Raw genomic sequence first — 19,449 nt, forward strand, 5'->3', positions numbered from 1 at the left:
CTAGGGCTCTGTTGATCCCCTGATCCTTTGCAAGTGTCATAAGGAATCCAGAGAAGGTCAGTCTTTGTGTAGTACTCAGCACTTCCTTCACAAGAGCAGAAGGTGGACAGCTAGAAAAAAAGAGACCAGAAAATCATTCTGTCTTTTGAATGATGATCATTTTTTTCTACGATCAAGTTCAAAATGGAAGAGTAAGCCCATTTATTGTTCTAACGCTGTCACGCTGCCCTGGCAGTTTAAAACAGCCAACAGATTGGTTTTTTAGCACTGCATCTGCTCCCACTTTGTTAAGTAAGACTTTTGAGCTGGGGTACATTCGTAAGAGCAGTCTTACCTGTCTCCCTTGTAAGGAAAAGGAGAAAAATCCAGATCTACTCAGAGACATACACATGCCAACTTTTGACATATTCTTAAAAAAAAAGAAAAGAAAAGAAAGCAAAACAACACAAAAACCAGAGACTAGCTTTAGTTCAGCAGGGGATAGAAAAACACTAGGCCTTACTGTGTATCTTTGACAGACACATTCTTCATAGTTTCTAGCATGTAGTGAGCAGATTTTTTGTGCCTGGGATCTGTAACCAGAGACCAGCTTCACCCGGATTCCAGTACCAGCAGTGTGATCTTGTCTAGGTCCTAAGGCTTCAAACTCCATCCACCCCACTGTCGCTTGCCTGTGCTTCAGCACCCAGGAATACACTTGCACTCATTTATCTCCAGATAATTAATGATGGTAGATTAACCTCTCCTTGATGAAAGTCTCCATGTAAAAGTAAGAAGGAAAACAGAGTCCCAAATCTAACAGCTCAAGAATGTGCTCAAACCCCCACGCCTCTTAGGCCTGTGTAATTGTTTTTCTCTTTTGGTTAAAGCAGTTCTGCTATGATCTCTCCCGTCATACTTCTCCAGTGAGATCTACGTGAAAGTTAAAGTCATGTATTTATTCACAGCTCCAATCTTACAAAGGGTCTCCAGAAACAGACTTTCACATCTGTGTTCTGGACTCTGTTCTTACCTGTATTTTGATCTGTCACACAAGGACTCTACGCACTGGTAGAAGAGAGATGCCTCCACCCCATCAGGCAGGTTGCAGTCATTTGGGGGTTGCCGCTGCCGATGTTGCCCAGAGGATGACGTTGGCACGATCACAGTATTTGGATTCTTACCAGCCAGTAGATCTTGATAAATAGCAGCCACACTTTCCAGGAATTCTGGAAATTCAGAAAGAAATTTACTACTCAGGACTATAACCAGCAAAGCAGCCTCCTGACCTACCAGACCCAGGATTAAACTGTCATTCTCTGCTCTGTGTTATGCATGACACCAACAGGAAATGGATGTAAGCACAACGCTAAAGCATCCTGCATATTCAGATCAGATATTTTGCAGGCACAAACAGCTATTTCCATATAAGTTGCTGACATCTCCCTATTAGGATGATTATGAGAGATCAGCCATTCTGTTCAGATTTTTCCAAAGGGAATAGAGGTTAGCAAACATGAAACAGTGGAGCGTGAAAGCTAATGTCAAACATACAACTGGTTTGCAAAGTCTCAAAAATTTTACTTCTTCACCTACAACCACCAGCTAAGAACTCACCAAGCTGGGACAAAATATATAGAACTGCAACAGAAGCAAAAGGAGTAAATTAGTCAGGGCTCCAGGCTGTATCCCAGCTTGTCTCTGTGCTCCTCCAAAGTAAATATAACACGGGATCTAAAGGAAGGGCCAGGGCAGGTCAGGGCTAGAGCTGGCAGAAAGCCTCTCCCCAGGCTCCTCATACTACCCACTGTTTACTGCAAGAGCCTAATTTTAAACAAGTTTGTTTATGGATGTGGTCAGCAGTTTACAAATCTAGATTCCATTTGGAGTGGTTTGTATGTGTGTGGGTTGGTGGGAGAGCGTATGACAGGCTGCATGTGTGCGTTGTGCCTGGGTGAGCAGGACTGGGAAGGGATGTTTGAGTGTGTACACAAAGGGCGTGTTTGTGAGGACTGCAGTGGCATTTGTGTCCCAAGCGAATGGAAGTGTGGTGATGTGCGTGAGGCGGGTGGAGAGGAAAGGCAGTAAGTCAGCCCTGAGGCTGAGCTGAGGTTTTGCAGCTCAGTGGAAATATTTGTTGTATCGGAGAACTTTCCAAACACATTTTCTGCCCACAGCTAAAGGCATTGCAAGCCTGGTTCTGCCCAACCCAAAATGACCATTTTAACTGGTTTTCTTTGATGACTTGTCATGGATAATGTTGTGATATGTGCGGGGGAGTTACAGGGTAAGCATACACAGAAAAGTACTAAGAAGTAGAGTTGTTTGTATTAGGAACAGCAGCTGATTCGTAACTGCTGCAAAGAAGAAAATTGACAGGTTGGATCAGATCTCCAGGCCACCCAAGGCTGCACTCTGACCACAAACTATGCTCTACCACAGCTTCTAGCCAGTGTCTCTCAGATCTGGCCCCTTTTGCCTGATTAAGGCCAAATGAGAGCTATGTCCATCAGAAGGTGGACATATTAGTGTGAATGGTCAGAATCTCATGAGCTTATGTTGCCTTTTGAAAGTGCACTATGCTGGGAGACATGAGTGCCCCAACAGCACCCCATGCTTGGGAACATATGTCATCCTGATGAGGGAAATGATTCCCTCTTTTCCCCTACCTATGTAGTTTCCTAAATGAGATTTCCTCTCCTCAACCACACTCGAGGGGGCTAGGACAAACAAGCCTACATATTTTAAAGCATCTCTCTGTACAGGAAAAATGCATGAATATTTATCCAGTTTTCTCCCCCTTGCCTCCTGAACTTAGTTTAAAAATACCTCAGGATTTTCAGAGATGTGTATGTGTTGGTGAGTATGTGTAAAGATAAACACACACGAACTGTTATTATTTGATATGTAATTTTCCTGTCAAGAATTTTAAAAGAAGTACTCCATCTACTTAGGATTGGGGGGAAGGATAGAATATGAGAAATGACCAGTAATATGGGAATGGTAGATCACGATTAACTGTTCCTTCCCAATTAGGGGCTCCCAAAGAAAACAAAAGTAGTTCTTCATGGAACAGGTGGCAGGCCTGTGGAACTCCTTGCCAAAGGGTGTTATTAAGGTTAAACGTTTACATGACTTCATGTGGAGCATGAGAAATCTTCAGGAGAGGAATCCAATGGGGGTTCCTAAACCTGCAGAAACTATATGCATTTCAGAAAGATTTTGAGCTGAAAACGGACTGTAGTTGGGTGAGTATTAGGGAGGGAAATTGTATCCATTTGTCCAATTCCTTTTTCTTTTCAAGGTACCAGCTCATGATCCCTGTTGGGGCCAGAATGCTGGACTAGCCCTGCTCTAGGCTCTTCTGATCCTATCTCCAGCAGGGGCCAGTACTTTAGAGGCAGAAATGCTGCATTAAAGAGTTATGGAAAAACATGTTACTAGTAAAAGTTAATCGTTAGTTGCTAACATACACGTGATAACAATAGAAAATCATGTCTCAGGGCTAAGACAAATATATGCAAAAGCTTTGGCTGTGAGAAGGATCTTGCTGTTCATCAAAATTCTTTATGAAAGCTCCTTATCTATTGGTATCAGAGATAACCTTTTCACAGTAGATTCCATTGTCTATATATTGTCTGCGAAAAACCATACTCTTAGAAGATTTTAAAAAGTGAAGGCATATGGAAGCTGGAAGGCTGTAATGACACGCTAGTGGGTGAAGTAAGAAGCTTCCCAGTATTTACCTGAATAGTAGAATTGGATCTGGAAAGCAAAGAGGAAATCAGAAAAAGACATCAGACAATCCATAGCATCATCCATCAGCACAATCCTAGGAGTAAGATATAAGAAACATTTTAGTATCTCCAAAAGAATGAAATCTTCAAGCAGGAATACCAGATCTACAGAAAGAGCAGCTAGGGAGCTATGTGCAACTGAGGACAGCTAGCAGCTTGGCCTAGTGTAAGGGGTTGGAAAAGAGGAATGGGAACATCCATCAGTGCATAGGTATGCACATCCTAAAATCAAACAAATGCAGCTTGAGAAATTGTGGTGAGAAGATGATCCTGAATGTCGATGCTATTACACGCTTCACCTTCAGCATGAACAGAACAAGATGAACATTAAGTATAATTCAAAGCCTGAGGGACATGATGGAATAAACACTGGCATAAAAACAAACAAAAAAAGAGTTCACATGACTATATAAAGAGCAACGGTGCTAAAGACCAGGCAGTTACATGAGAATAAAACTGGTGTGAGCAGAATGAGACTTACGCTATTATTTTGTATACCAGAGTTCATTGAACTGGGCTATTTTCAGATTTGTAAGTATAACAGCAGCGATTAGCTCCCAATCTATGGTCAAACCTAACCTGACTAAAAAGGAAATAACATGATGTCTCTTTTGCACCAACCATCAGCTTTAAAATTACCCACCGTAAACATCCGATCTTCCTTTCCTGATGAATGAATCAGTCTCTTTTCATATATTATCAGGTCAAATTTCACAGAGACTGAAGTCTTCCTAGGCCAGGGACAGTGTTTCTTTCTCACTGCAAAGTCCCAGGTATACCTAGGGAGTTATATGCACCCCTATTTTGAACCACAAAAATGGCAAATGCATCAGCCAGAGGCCATAAAGATGAAGCAGAAGTGAGAGCAAATTCCACCTCCTCCTTTCAGGAAAAAAACTGCTAAGAACTAAATTATGCCAAAAACATTCATAACAATGAAAACATCATTCCGGTCACTATCACTACATTAGGATAAAAAGCTCTGAAGAGGGGAATATCAAACTTGGGCTGATCAGTGACAGCTCAGACTGGTAAACAGAAGGGAACACTCCACTTATAGGAAAAAACAAACAAACAAAACAACCCAGAATATTCGGAGGATGATAAAGAAAGGTGGTTGGTGCTTCCTTTCAGCTGTGTGCTTTCCTGGACCACCATGCAGCACTAAGCAGAAGCAGGTCTTCTGACCCTATCTGGTCAGTATCTATCATATCGTGCCATATGAGAAGGATTACCATTTCATTACAGCCAAAGTATAGGTCATCTACTAGGACCCTTTTGAACATGGGGCCAAATGTAATCCACAAACCAATTCCTGCAGCCTCAATAGTCTAAACACGTTGCTGGCAAAATGCTGTTATGTCTCATGTAAAAGACTCCAGGGAGCTGTGTGGGAGGCTGATCTAGAAGAGCTACAGGATCTTGCAAGAGGCTTACTTCCCTGCCACTCAGACCAGTTCTGTTCACTGTGGCAAAATCAAACATGCAGAGCAGCTTGAATTAATTACCTCAAAGAAGAAAGACTGAGGCTAAGAGGGTCCCCAGGAGAAAACCCAGTATTTAAAACAAAACTCTTTGAAGATGTCAAAGTGCTTCTGATTTATTTATTATGTTCCAGAAGCCTCCTCCTCCTCCTGTCTAAAGAAGCAGTCGCTTCAGTGCTTAATTCTCACTAATAAGCATGTTACTGAGGTTGTCAGTGGCCACATCAAGGAAATGGCTTTGAAGCTGGCAGGCTGAGCATCTTCATCTCTCAGGCAATACTGCTCAGCTACTGGCATTTCCAACCACACTTTAAGCACTCGAAATGCTATGGGCCACATCACTGAGAAGCTGCACTCCCTGCTTTGAAATGCTGGTCTATCTCTAGATACCCTCAAAGTACCAGCTCCAAAGCTGTTGCTGGTACATTTCTACATCCCGGAGAAGTAGAAGAACAATAATGGAGAGTTTTTAAATGTGTTTTGCAGAGAGACAACATGATATCACCTTCACAACAATAAACTAATTTCATTTCTTAAATCTAAAGCTACGGTCAATGTGTGTGCTCTGCAGCAGCAATTTCCACTCTCCTACTTAAAGAAGAGCATCAGGAAGTAGGCAGAAGTCTCGGAATTTAACATTTCTTGCTCTTAGAGATGGCAAGGAGCTGCAAAGGGGGACTGTATGGCACATATGTAACAGAGGAGTGTCTAAATAGAAGCAGGTGCACTCTGGTGCTGGGTTACTGACTCCACTTGGCCCAGGAGTCTGCACTCCGGAAATGTTGAGAAGTTTTTAAATCCAATACAATCATTTATGAGGAGATTGACTGCAGCTGGCTATTTCCCCACATAGCCAGCTGACCGTGCAGCCAGGGAAGCTGAGAGAGCATCATATGCAACGTATCTGCACCTCTTCCCTGAAACAACTGGGAAGGAGAGAATCCTAGCAATGGATTGTCTGTAGCCCAGACAGCAGGGCCTCAATTGAGGGCAAAATCTGAAAAGTCTGAACTGGAACTCAAGAGAGTTCATTAGGTAGCCAGTTTTTCAAGGGATTGTTTATTCATTCTTGTCCAAACTAGCCTTTAAGCCCTTGGGGGCTCGGACTTGGTTACAAGGTTAGTAGTTAGCCCTCAGCGAATAATGAAAACTAAGGGGAAAATCTGGACAGGACTGAAGAAAGATGCCTACGCTTGAGGGATTCTGGTAAGGATGTAGTGGTCTTTTAGGGTTCAAGCGGGTTTGGCTGGCAGGAAAGCCTTGCTACTGTGCCAATGGGGAAACTTTGTGATCTGCTGACTACAGCTAAAATCTCAGAAACCCAGACTAGACAGTATGTTCCCAGGACAAATTCTAGACCCGGCAAGTTGACCAGGCAAAGGACTTTTACTGTTCTCTACTACCAGTAAGGGCTAACTGGCTCTTTGTGTCTTAAAGCCAGGCTGGATCAAATGGGTCTTCAGAGACTTGGTTTGTTTATTGATACATGGAGGTGAAAATAAATGGAACACACAAAAAGGGCAAGATCTGCACTCTCAGACAATCTTTCAGCAACAGGAGTACAGGCTTTCAAGACCCACTTCCGTTAGCACTTACCAATGCAACGTAAGCTCCCATACTGCATAAGCCAGCACAGGACCTGTGTACTACTCTGCTCACACTACTCCAATGCAGGCAGTGAGATCCTTGTGTTTGTTACAAGAGAAAGGCCAGTGCTCAGGTAAGGTCCTGAGATACCAGCACCAAACAGGAGAAATGTCTTCCTTTTCTGTCCTTTTGCAATTTCATGATTCAAAAAGCCAGAAGGTGCCTCTGAAGATCAAAGGTATCCCTATAGATAAAAATCTTTAATGTGCTAATGCCTATGGCCCTTTGAAGAAAAAGATGTCCAAGAAATCTCATAGACATATATAACTTGTTTTTTGGGCAGTATGACTTCTGCATCTGTATGGCACCAGGAACAGAAAAATGGAGATCTCTGATGTCATGCTAACAAAACCAATACTGTTGTAACCTCTGTTCTTCTGCTCTGACATTGCCTGGTCTTATTCCCTTCCAGTGTTTGTTATCAGTGCATAGCAACAGCTCCTGGACAAGTGGAGAGCACCGTGTTGTGAGATCATCTCAATCATGCAGCACAGAGAATACAGCTATGACTGCTCCCTTCCTAGGAGCGCCAATAATGACACAGGTCCTGGCTGTATCAGCCAACACTGGAGCTACTGCCACACCTGAATTCCTTTTCCAAGGCGAATTAGCAACAAAACTGCTAGGGGTGAGCAGACTGAAGGAGGAAGGGTGACAGGAGGTCTGTGGGTGCCATTCCCACTCTGCAAGGACTCAAACAACTGTTCCCAGAAGACCAATTCACCTTTCTGACAGGCAAAACCAAGGAGAACGATAGGAAGTGGGAACTAGACTAAGTAGCAGCATGGGACATGAGAAAGGAAAAGAGAGAGAGCAACAACTGGGAGCAAAGAGAAAGATGTTTCAGAAATATGGCAAGTTTTACTAAAAGTGCTCAATCGGGTTATCTTCCAACAGAGTAATAGCATTGTCTAAGTAAATCTTTAGCCAGCCAGCAACAAGAATGAGGTCATCCCCACCTGAGCTGGGGTGCATCTGACAAAGATTTCGTTTCTCTCTAACACCTGCTCTCAAAGCCTGCTCGCCTGTCTCTAAGGCATGCACATAACAGTGCAGCAGGCCTCCGAATGGGGCCTCTAGTTTACAGCAGCCTTGTGGATTAAATTCCTTGACACAAACATCATAACATGTGTAGATATGCTGGAGTCTCCTCTCATGCACCATCACAAATTCCTGCTCAGCTCAGCTGGAACCCTATGAAATGCACACCCACACATGGGACTAGTGCTGCTGTACCTCCATGAAAGGAAGCAGCAGATATAATCCCGCTGCAGGGTTAGCATTCTTTCTCAGTCTGGCATTGAAGGCCAATCAACTGCACTTTGTTGAGCCCAGAAGGTACACTGATGAGCCAGAGGGAAAAGCAGCGCTCATCTTTTAGTATTAATTGAAGCAGCACAGCTTTAATTCAGATAGCAAGACATAGGCACCAGGGAAGAATTCAGCCAGCCAGGTGGAAGCACTAGCAGATGGATAACACTTTTTCACTCTCCTGTCTTGGTATTATTTTCAAGAGACTCTGATGCTGAAGAAAGATAAAATGAAAAATACAAAAATGAGGACCTCTTCATTATTCAGGCCATGAACAATACAGGAGCAGCTAATATCCTGATCATGTGCCTGGATTCTGTTTCCAGTGTTATATCTGTGTCCATTAAAAAACTTTAATTTCCATGCCCCTTCTACTGAGGTGGCTAGGAATTAAAGTATTTATTCAGTAATCCTGCTGTGATTACATATGTGTGTGTACTGAGATCCGAAAAGACCCCCTATCCCAAAAGATGCATATACCTCATTACATTTTCACCATCAGATAGTTAATAATCAATTGTCTGGGCTGGGCTGGAACCAGCCAACACTATCAGTAAAAAAAGTCCCATATCACATTATCAGTGCCCTGAGCCATCTACTCTGCTTTAGGCCTTGCCTAGATTAAAATAAAATTTCAAACAGATTAGCTACTGTGTTCTTAACTAAAGTACTTTAAAACATTAGCAATTCACCAGAGCTTAGTACCTTTTAAATGTGATCAACCATGGGAAGCTGGTGTTGATGGATAATACATTTTAAGGATGGTAAATATGATTTTAAATGATATCAGTTAAAACCACATTGGCTAACATTCCTTTATATGCAACTCACCTTCTGAACTTCGAGCAACATTCAGTACTCATATTTCAGTCTTTGTATGCCTTAAATATATATTCTTTCTCATTGCTAGAAAAAAACACTGTTTTTAACCCCAAATCATGATATCTCTTTTCCCCAGAATTTTAAAAGCAGAAGGTCTCTGTTCATACCTTTACCCACAAATCTAGCTCCCAAGTCCACGTGTGCAAGACCGATCTTGCTCTAAAAGAGTAGATGAGGACCCACCTTGCTGCTTTCTGAGTGAGTTCCATTGGGAAGTCAGGGCAGAGCAGCTGCAGCAGGCAGTGGTATTCCTGTGCTGTCAGCAAATCTGCAGGAAAAGAGAGGTGAGAATATCACAATTGTTTTTGCAGGTTGATCTCTCCCCGTTTCATCTCTAGAAAAAATTCATGCTCTCTTCTACCTTCATTTTAAGACTGAGTACATAGCAACAATAAATCTGCTTCCTTATTGCCTAGACCCTCAGAGCTGGACTCTGCAGATGGGAATTTCAAGTGAACCAGACAACCAGAGGCCTAACAAAGGGGAAACACTTCTAAAGAGATTCCCTCAGAGAAGCTGGTAGCAGGTAGTGGTTATTCCGTGTGAAAAAGAGGTAACCAAAACAGGGCAGTTTCAAGTGACAACACAGTTTGGTTTGACTTGAATGTGGAAAAAAGAATCATTTCAAAGTTGCTTAAATTTGCTGAAATTCACTGGCATGATGACATTCGCCACAATAAGCCTGAAAACCATCCACAGAACATCTGGCAGCAGTAACAAAGGCAAACAAGGTTTTGGGGTTGTATATGGAAGGCTACAGAGCATAAACCACAGACGTTATTACTTTGGCATTCGGTAAGGCAGCTGGACGGTCTCTTTTTGGAATAATGTGTACAAATCTGGTCACTGTATTATAGGAAGCAGAGAACTAAGATCCAAGAAACACAAGAAGAGCAATCAAATGATTTATGTTTTAGGGAGCTGCTTTGTGAAAGGCTGGTCAAGAAAGGCCTCTGTGGTTCAGCAAAAAGAGTCATAGAGGTGAATCTTATGGAATTTTATAGGATCCCAAGGGAATGGAAATATATTGATGTCAAAAAGCCCAACATGATTGTATGTTCATGGTCCAAAGGCCTGTGGACTGGAGTTATGGAGAAGACTAGTTGAATGGCAGCAATTTTGCAGTACTTCTATATACAGAAAAATGTGAAGTATGAAAGAAAGAGCCAGGGGTGGAGGTAGAGCCAAGCAGTAGTTGGGGAGGGAATCCAAAGGGCACAGGCATTAGGACTGAGGTACAGAGCATCAGTTCTGTTACCAGAGACACATCTTAACCTTCCATAGCCCCTAAGCTCCCATTCAAATAATCAACCAAATCACCTGTCCCAGATGGTAGCCACAACTTCTTCCTATCTCAAAGCTAGATTTCCACAAAACTAAGAGAAAGGGAAAATGCTACAACTCTGTCAGACATTTCAAGAGCCAGGTATGCAGTACCAAAGGACATTTCACTGCAATGTCCAACTCAGCCAAAGTAATTTTTTCAATGCTGACTACAGAAACATTGCAGGACCACTGTCATCAAAATCAGGTTACAGATTTTAACTGCATTATTAACACGGGACTGGAGGAAAGAGGGGAGAGAGCTAATATATTTTCTGTTCAGAAAACTCTATAATAACTGTAAGACACACATTACCTAGAATTATATACTTCACACTGCTCTCGAGAGGACTTTCTACCTGATAAAGCACCCTTGATTTCAAGTCGTGGTACTAAAAGGTTATTCTGAACAATGAGTAGAAACATTTTGTTCAGCCTGGAAAAGCCAGCTCTGCAGTCAGAAATCAGAAATAATCCAAGGGAGTCCCAGCTTGTGCAGCTCTACAATACCATTATAGGGATTTGCACAGCCTACTCTTCTACAGGGATAAATACATCAGAATCTCTCTTCCTCCCAGATAAGAATTGAATTCAGATTTTTGTGATGGCACTGAAATGTGAAATATCTTAGAGAGTATGGAGGGCACTGTAACTTCTTTTGTATTGTCATTTCTATCTAAAATACAATTCAGAGGCTGATCTCTGTTGCAGACACTTGGTGTATCAGTCATCATGTGACTGAGCTTGGGTTACGATGGTGTCCAGTACTGCCAAGCTTTTAAGTGTAATCACAAGATACCATTGAAAGTGTCCCGCTTACTACAAGCAGCAAACTGCTATTTTTAACTGATTTTTCAGCCAAATGCCAGGTCACTATTTATATTTTATTAAACGACATAGAAAGAAAAATATTCCTCTCTTTTGTTTTGTTAGGTTGACATTCATTTATACCAGTACATATTTTGGTCCTAATTTCTTAAAGAAGCTATTTGATCATTTAAAGTACATGCAAGCTTCATGAAATCATCTTCAACTAGCTCAATATAGGGAGTAGGTTAGTAGGTGGGCATAAAAAGACTCTTCTGAAACACATTTTCTCATTGTTGAAGAGTATGGTGTGGGCCTCTGACAACTAACTCTTCGAGGACTTCTAAATCTAGCTCTTAGTAATAGTGGGCATTAGAATCCTGATCTTTACCTAAAAAGTTTACATGTTAGTCCTCAAAGAGTCACACCATTTGGAAGCTTGGTCCAATACTCAGGTTACATTTCTGGTTTGCTTAAGTTCAAATTCCTGTTTATGCATCCTTGTACCTCTGTCTCTCTGCTTTTTTTTCAATTCATTTGTCAGCATGCCAATAAAACAATCCCTTTTTTACAGTCTGTTTAACTGGCAACTATATTGATTTGAAGTTAAATCTGCTTATTTTACTTCCAACACCTTGCCCAGTCATACCTGATGCTCTGCTTTGTTCCCCTAACATTTTCACAGTGGAGTGGCCAGCAGTGTACAGAGCATCCCTCATGCATTCAGAGCAGACAGGTTCTGGGAGGATAATTCTCCCACAGACTTCTGAATCCTAGCCTTCTCTTTCTTCTCAAAGGTAGGAGGAGGTTTTCTGTGGAAGTTGTTCACAGTCTCTGTCAGATTTCTAGACAAAAGCAGCTTAAAAGGGTAACTGGGCCCTCAGTAAGCATTAGCTTTGAGGCATAAAGATATCTCATTGCCTGGAATTAATGTATTTTTAAAACTTAATAATCATTTATGTTGTCTTTTACTCCTCATTCTTTGTACTGAATTACAGCATCATCCTTATTCCTCCACCAGAAAACCACAAAGCAACATATAGCTAAAACAGAAGTCTGCATAAAAGGACTTTAGGAAACGGTGGCAGAGATCCTCTCCAGCCAACACATCAGAAGGTGACATTTATTTTCAGTACAAGTGAAGAATTAAACACAGTCTTTGAGCAAGTAGTCTATTTAGATGGGAACTGCAAGTTCCTTCTGTAAAGGGGGAAGCTTGTTCTTTACTCTTCTTGCTGCTTACGCCTAGAGAGAAGGCACCCTCAAATGAGTCACCAAAGCATGCAGGCTTTTAGACCATAACATAACTCAGCCTGTAGACACCCCAGGCATCTGACCAGTAAATCATACCAATTTCTCAGACTATGGATGGATACCTATTAAACAGGAAGGGGGATCACCGCAGACCCTAGGAGGTGTCTACAGCCTTCTGTGATGACTGTTTTCCTATTCCCTACAGCAAGGTCAGTGAAGACCATGCAGAAAATTACTTTTGCCCATGCACCATACCGCCTGCCAAGAACTGCTTGGAATAAACAAGGGCAGTTTGGTGTATGACCACATTGCTCCTTCCTGTCTCCAGGCCACAGCTGAGTAAATAGTCTCCAATGCTGCAAGAGGAGGAAAGAAAGAAAAGAAGGAAGGTATCAGTCAGAATGAGTGAAAATTGGAATCCACAACTACCACTTTGGTTGCTACCACAAAATTACTATATCTCAAGTTCCAGTAACGAAGCAAATCACAGAGTTTAAATCTGACCCTATAGCAGACAAATATATGCACTCTACTACACTTTCACAGTGCAATAAACTTGATCATATCATGTGCTTAAGGATGAAGAGAAACTGCAATCTGCACATTAACCATCTTCGTTTACAACTGAAAGTAACACTTTTCTACTAGCAAAATAGCTAATCAACAAATTGCAGACGGATTCTAAAACAGCAGTCCACTAAGAAGGAGTTGGGAGACTTAACAGAAAAAGAAAAATAAATTGGTATGGCTAAAGTTGCAGAAGAAGCTCTTTAACTGTTTACTCATAATTTTTGCTGTACTGGTCTTCAGATTCCTGCCTATCCTGTACTGCTGCTGCTATCACAATACTAGTAAAATCCAGACTGTTGTCCACCAGATCTCACCATCCATAATCAGTTTATTGTCCCTTAATGCCATGGGAGACTTGCCTTCACATTTCAGAGACACTGTGAACAGAGATGTTCATCCAAATGGTATAGTTTTGGAAAAAAAACACACCACTTTCTGGATAAAAATGGCTAGCACCTGAAGGCAGCTGCTTTGTATTTCCCTGACTTTCAAAACCTAGACTCTTTTACCACTTCTGTTTCCTGTTTGTGTGTAGCTGACAGGTGGCACCTAACGCAAAGCAAAGCAAACTCTAGGAATGCTAAATGATGCATTTAGCCTGCTATTGGTGTCCTGAATGAAGTGTAGTGTAGACACACCTGAGCTATCTTTAAACGAGTCGTCTTTCATGTTGACAGCAGCCTAGCCACAGATGCCTGGAGCTCAGCAAAGGCTGTAAAATCTACCCAGGAAGCCAATAAATATTTAGGACAACCTGAACTGCAGTCATTGCTGCTGTATCTAGGCTGCTTTCGGCACAAGACATAGCTATCTACAGTGCTGTCACAACCTATGACAGCTATAAATATGCCAAAAGCAGTAGGAGAATATTTATTACAGTTGGTGTATGAAATCTGACCCCAAAAGTCACATTAGTAACTCCCCAGAAACAGAAGGATTGCCTTGATGGGAATAAGGAACTTAAATTTATATTCATCATCTTGTATATACAGCTATCCAAGAAGGCTGGAGTCCTGGGCAATGTAGCTTTCCACTCTGGATTATGGTAGGACACAAAATTTCCACAGATTGTTTTTCTACCACAGCTGTGAAGTCATTCAGGAGTCATAAAGTCATAGTCACGGTAAATCAGTCTCCTGGAAATATAACAGAGAAAAGCCTAATAAATAACAAAATGTACTTTGAAATGTTGGGAGAATCTTTCCTGGCCTTTAGATTTTTAGAGTTTCTGGTATACACAGTATCACATCCTTAGGATTTTCTCTTTATATGCACAAAAAAACAAATAAAGAAGAAAAAGCCTCTGAAAATAAAAGTCCAGATGTTGGGCTGCCTACAGGAGTTGCAAGTCTACAAAAACAAAAAGCAATATAAACACAAGCATTGTTAATAACACAATTTCACAACTTCCATCTGACTAAGAGGCTGTGCTCTGCACATCTCATTCACAAGACAGCGATAGCCTAATTTCCTCACCTCTCCATACATCCGGCACTAGTAACAAACAGAAAACCAAGAGCTCTAGGAAAATGAATCTAAGCATAGCACTTAATCAGAAATAAATTTATAAAATTTTACGTTGAGAGATTTTATGAACTATCAGGAAAAAGACCTGCTGCTCTAACCGGAGGAAATGGTTGTTTAGGAAGATTTTGAAAGAAAATAAAAACGTTCAAGCACTGTTTCTTTAACTGATTCATTTTTTCCCCCAACAAGAAGAGAGAAAATGTACAGAAGCCAGATCCAAAATGTAGAGAGAGAGAGAGCAGAACCTCTCTTTTCAGCAGAGATAAACTTAGGTTCAGGTAATTTCCTGCTTAAGATGTTTTTACTCAGAAGTCAAAGAGTATGCAATACTATTGTCATTAATGTTCTTTTTTGTCATTTATGATCTTCTAATTAGAGGTAGGTTCAGGACAACTGGCTTTATTTGTATTACACTTGCTAAGATGGTTTGTTTATGCTCTGATATCAGACACGCTCTTAAGACTCAACTTCTGGCATCTTTCCTATATCAAAGCAGCAGCTGACTTCAGGTTACTCACAAATCCCGTTTTTCCACTGGTATCATTTAGGTCCCTCCAGAAAGGATCCCAGGGCGTTCTCAAAAGTCCATCTGACATGACAGCAAAGGCAGGCAGGATAACTGAAGAATGCACACTGCTGCTAGAGTTTGGTTCAGTAGCTGAATTCTTCCAGAGGGGTCCTTGACGTGCTGGGTTGCTTCTACTGACATATAAAAACATTTGCAAAATCCTGCCAGAACCAGACGTAAGAGTGTTGCTGCAGGCAACTAGCCTTCACAAGATGTTTTGCACTCCACAAAGGATCATGGATGCAAACAGCAAACTTCGGTGACTCCTGATAACAACACATAAAAAGACCTAGCTTAATATATGGAAAAGATGAAAAGAGTGACAGAGATTTAGTGAGGTTCACTTGGACTCAGGACAAATACAGTAGAGAGCTAAAGCAGACTGACCTAAAAAGATTTGTTGGGGTAGTGCTGAAAGAGAGAACAGTTAGAGACGATTAACACTGTGGTTGAGCAGAGAGCTTTTTAAGGTACTCAAGTAAAAAGGAAAAGATTTATTGGCAGTTGACATAAAGAATAAAAACATTAGTTCAAAAGGGAATCTAGACAGTTCACATGGACAGTAACCCACTGAAAAGATGGCTTATTTCAGGCAAAGCTCCAGTGGCACCACCTTGTGAGTGAGCTAAAGATTTTTTTAAAAATAAAATGCTCTAGATGGTGTGGTTATTTTTGCCCCTTGATCTTGAACTGTTTCATCAATAAGCCATTTGCCAGATTAACAAAAACAAAACATGAATCTGTATAGAGCTGCTCCAATTCTATCTCCAAAATCCAGAATCTTGGTGTTTATGCAAACTTTCAATCATCCTCTAGTTCTTTTCAAGTTCCCCATAATTATCTTACAGTATAAAACATTTCATGTGGTAGCATTACTTCAGCTTAGAGTGAGTGTCACTAAGGGCAGGATAAGCATTGCCAAAGGTGCAGTCCAAAGGCTACGATGTGGCATGCTCATGTGGCTAGCATGGCACATCCAGAAACTGAAGAATTTAAACTTCATTAGAAACAAACAAACAAAAATCTCCACTCTCATGATTGTAAAGAAAACATTCCAATAGTGGAAGAGTTTAACCATCATCAGTGCGGTATTCCTCAATCCACAGATAGCCTGAAACATGATTCAAGTATGAACTTTGGTAACTTAAGCACTAAAATCTAATGAAACGCTAAAGATAATGTTAACTCTTTCATTTCTTCTTTTAACTGCAGGATGCAACTTTGGATGAAGTTGGATTTTAAAGAATTCAGAGCTCCTGAAGATAAGAACAGCAAACAGTAAGAAGAATTAACCGTAACTTCTGGAGGTATTTTCAGAAGTAGATCACCATGGAATGGCTTGGGTTGGAAGGAACTTTGAAGACCATCTAGTTCAAACACCCCTGTATCTCCTGCTACACCAGGTTGCTCAAGGCCCCACCCAACCTAGCCTTAAGTGCCTCCAGGGATGGGGCATCCACAGCTTCTCTGAGGAACATGTTCCAGTGCCTCATCACTCTCTAAATATATAAATTTCTCCTAATATCTAATTGAAATTTCCCCTCTTAGTTTAAAACTGCTCCCCCTTGTCCTATCACTACCAGACAATACAAAAATTACTCTCCATCTTCGTTTTTATGTTCCCTTTAGGTATTGAAGGCAGCAAATGACCTTCAGGGGTCACTCTGAAGCCCTCTCTTCTCCAGGCTGAACAACCCCAAAGACAGAAGAAGAAAAACAAACAAACAAAAAGCCTGGCTTAAATCTCTCAGATACGTTACTCACTAAAGAAGGCAAGTAGTAGATAAAACTATTTGCTACACAGACATCCGGTTTTCTCCATGTAGCCTTCTTCAGTGTTGGCAAAGATAATCCTGTGTATATTCAAAAGCATATATTAACCTAAATCTATACTCAGATCTGTGAGTATGATCCAAAAGGACATTTAGCCTTCTCCAAAGGACAGTGGCCTGAAGCAAATGAAAAGGCTTGTTTGGTGAACTACAGTATTAGAATGTATGGCTTTCTATCATATTTTAGATACATTAAAAAAGCAAAGTAAGAAATGCTAAGAATGGTCTAACATCTAAAGTTAAGTGTGGTAACAAATATTCTGTATATTCTTGGCTGACCATCAGCCAGTGACCCAGCAGAAATCACTCCTCAGTCTGTAAGCAGCTAACAAGGGAAATGACATTAGAGAGCAGGAGGCGTTTTAATCTACCAATTATAGGTAAAACCAAACCAAGATTGTCTCTTAAGACAGATAAACTGGAAAATCATAAATAAATTACAATTTCAAAGTGAGATTAATTTACAACTGAAATGCTGTTACATTTGATATTCTTTGTACGTGTTGTCTATGACACCATTTTTTTCCTTTCACTGTCATGTCACTTAAGACACAACTAGCAGATCATCCAAGTGCTTCTATCTTGTTCAACAGTTATTTTCCTCACTTTGAGGAGCTTTCAGTTGCTGATTGAGAAAATAATCAATCCAATGCCAGAACTACATGGTTGTGTAAACAATAAGGAGCAAACATTCCCGCAGGAGTTCTGGCCATCTGGGGGGCAGACTGCTCAACCACTTGAAACGGGACCCACAGCAATCTTAGTAGTGAAGTACAGGAATGCCGGCTACACTTCACTAGAGGGGACCATCAACATTTCCCCAGGCTCTCAGACAGCATCAGTAATCTTTAGGCAAGATGTGGATCAGGCTCCATTCAAGAAAACAAGTTGTCATTAAGCTTAAGATCTTCAAAACAACTGAAGAATTCATAGCTACACATCACGAGAAAGGCAGAGTAAATGGGCAGGTGGTATGCAGCTGCATCTCATGCAATACAGGACCTTACGTGCAACGCCTCCTCCCTCAGATGTGTACTGGGTCTAGTGACAGTAATTGGACGATGGCCAAGGAGAGGCACACAGCCTTCAGCTACTGCTTAGTATTTCCTCTCTGCTTTGGGAACCTTAGAAGTATATTTAGCTGGCAAACAACTCATTAGTGTCAAGCACAGCAGGTCTGAGATCGTAAGAAAAGCTGACATTGGGGTAGAAGGAAAAAGAGGTGGAGGTTAAAGAGGAAAGAAGTGACATCCAATGAGCTCTGGAAATACTGCAGATTGCTGTAGCAATCTCAGGTCTAAGACCTTTCCAAGAAAGACCAACCAAAGGTTCTGGTGAACCGTTCCCAGTAGAAGCAAGTACTTCAAATACCTTGAATCTCCCAAAAGTTTCAGATTTCGACATGGTGCATAAAAGCATAAAGAGCAATGGTCAACAATTTTCCATGAACAATGAATTGAACTAAAATGTTTTGGACTTTTAACTACTGTTTCAGAAGAGGCTTTCAAGGAACAATGCATTTTCTACAAGCACATCATGAAAGACTCACAAAACATTTCAGTGTAATTTAGTATGCCATAATGTAAAGCAGTAAGTTCATTGTGGCTGAAGCTAGTTGTGATCCACAAAACACTGAATGGTTCAGCACATAACTTTCTCTGTAAACTTGTGTTCACCTGGGCCAATAGATTGACTTAAATGTGAATCTTCCATGAACCAAAAACCATTCATAGTCCTGGCCATTCTTTGACTTTACTGCAACGAATATTTATACACAGTTTTTCCACAAACCATGCAGTACAATCCTGTGCACCCAGACCATTGGCTAGTTTTTTCCAGTTTTCTTCTACAGATTACAAATGCTGAGGAAAACAGTGTAAAGGGAAAGGACATTTTTAAAGACCCTCTGGGTCAACAGTTAAAGCATCTATTCACAAAAAACAAGCATTGTAGTATGTGAACCTATGGTTTGACAATGTTTTTTAATCAGATAAAGTGCTCTCAAACACTCGGAAACCAAATCATTTTTATGAGTATAAAAAACTAAGAAGAAAATGAACCTGAAACCAAACAAGTCAATAAGAGAAGTGGATGTAGGAAGGTAATCTGGTTAATGACAAGTCTGAAGAAGTCATTAGTTATTTAGAAGGAAATGCAGTGAAGCATGTAAGCTTCACAGAGAATGTCTGCAGCCCATTACAATATCAATGAGCTAGATTAATGATTATAAATGACTAGCACTACAGAACTGGTCTGAATGCAAAGCAGAATGAATGCACTAAGAGAAACTTGAAACAACAAGGCATCCAACTACCCTTTTTAAGGGTATGCTTTTGGCCACAGTTCTGTAACTTCACTCTTGATTTTAACTCTTCAGTTCTCCAATGAGTGGTTTGGCCTTTTCCCCTCCCCACCCTCACCCCCAACCAAAAAAAAAAAAAAAAAGAGAGAGAATGAAATAAGGTACT

At 41.0% G+C, this 19,449-nt stretch overlaps 1 protein-coding gene across 3 annotated transcripts in view; it reads right to left on the minus strand.

Annotated features, from left to right (window-relative positions):
- C11orf49 (C11orf49 homolog) overlaps nucleotides 1–19,449 on the minus strand; it is an 88,888-nt gene that overhangs the window by 12,177 nt on the left and 57,262 nt on the right. For all 3 annotated transcript variants that reach the window (XM_015287186.4, XM_015287187.4, XM_025151376.3), the window contains exons 4-7: nucleotides 9,284–9,368; nucleotides 3,726–3,811; nucleotides 1,013–1,208; nucleotides 1–110 (exon numbers count right to left, since the gene is read on the minus strand). In XM_015287186.4, the coding sequence (XP_015142672.2) occupies nucleotides 1–110; nucleotides 1,013–1,208; nucleotides 3,726–3,811; nucleotides 9,284–9,368 (477 nt within the window). The remainder of the gene's footprint in view (nucleotides 111–1,012; nucleotides 1,209–3,725; nucleotides 3,812–9,283; nucleotides 9,369–19,449) is intronic.

Source organism: Gallus gallus, chromosome 5 (assembly GCF_016699485.2).
Source record: "Gallus gallus isolate bGalGal1 chromosome 5, bGalGal1.mat.broiler.GRCg7b, whole genome shotgun sequence".
NCBI lineage: Eukaryota > Metazoa > Chordata > Aves > Galliformes > Phasianidae > Gallus > Gallus gallus.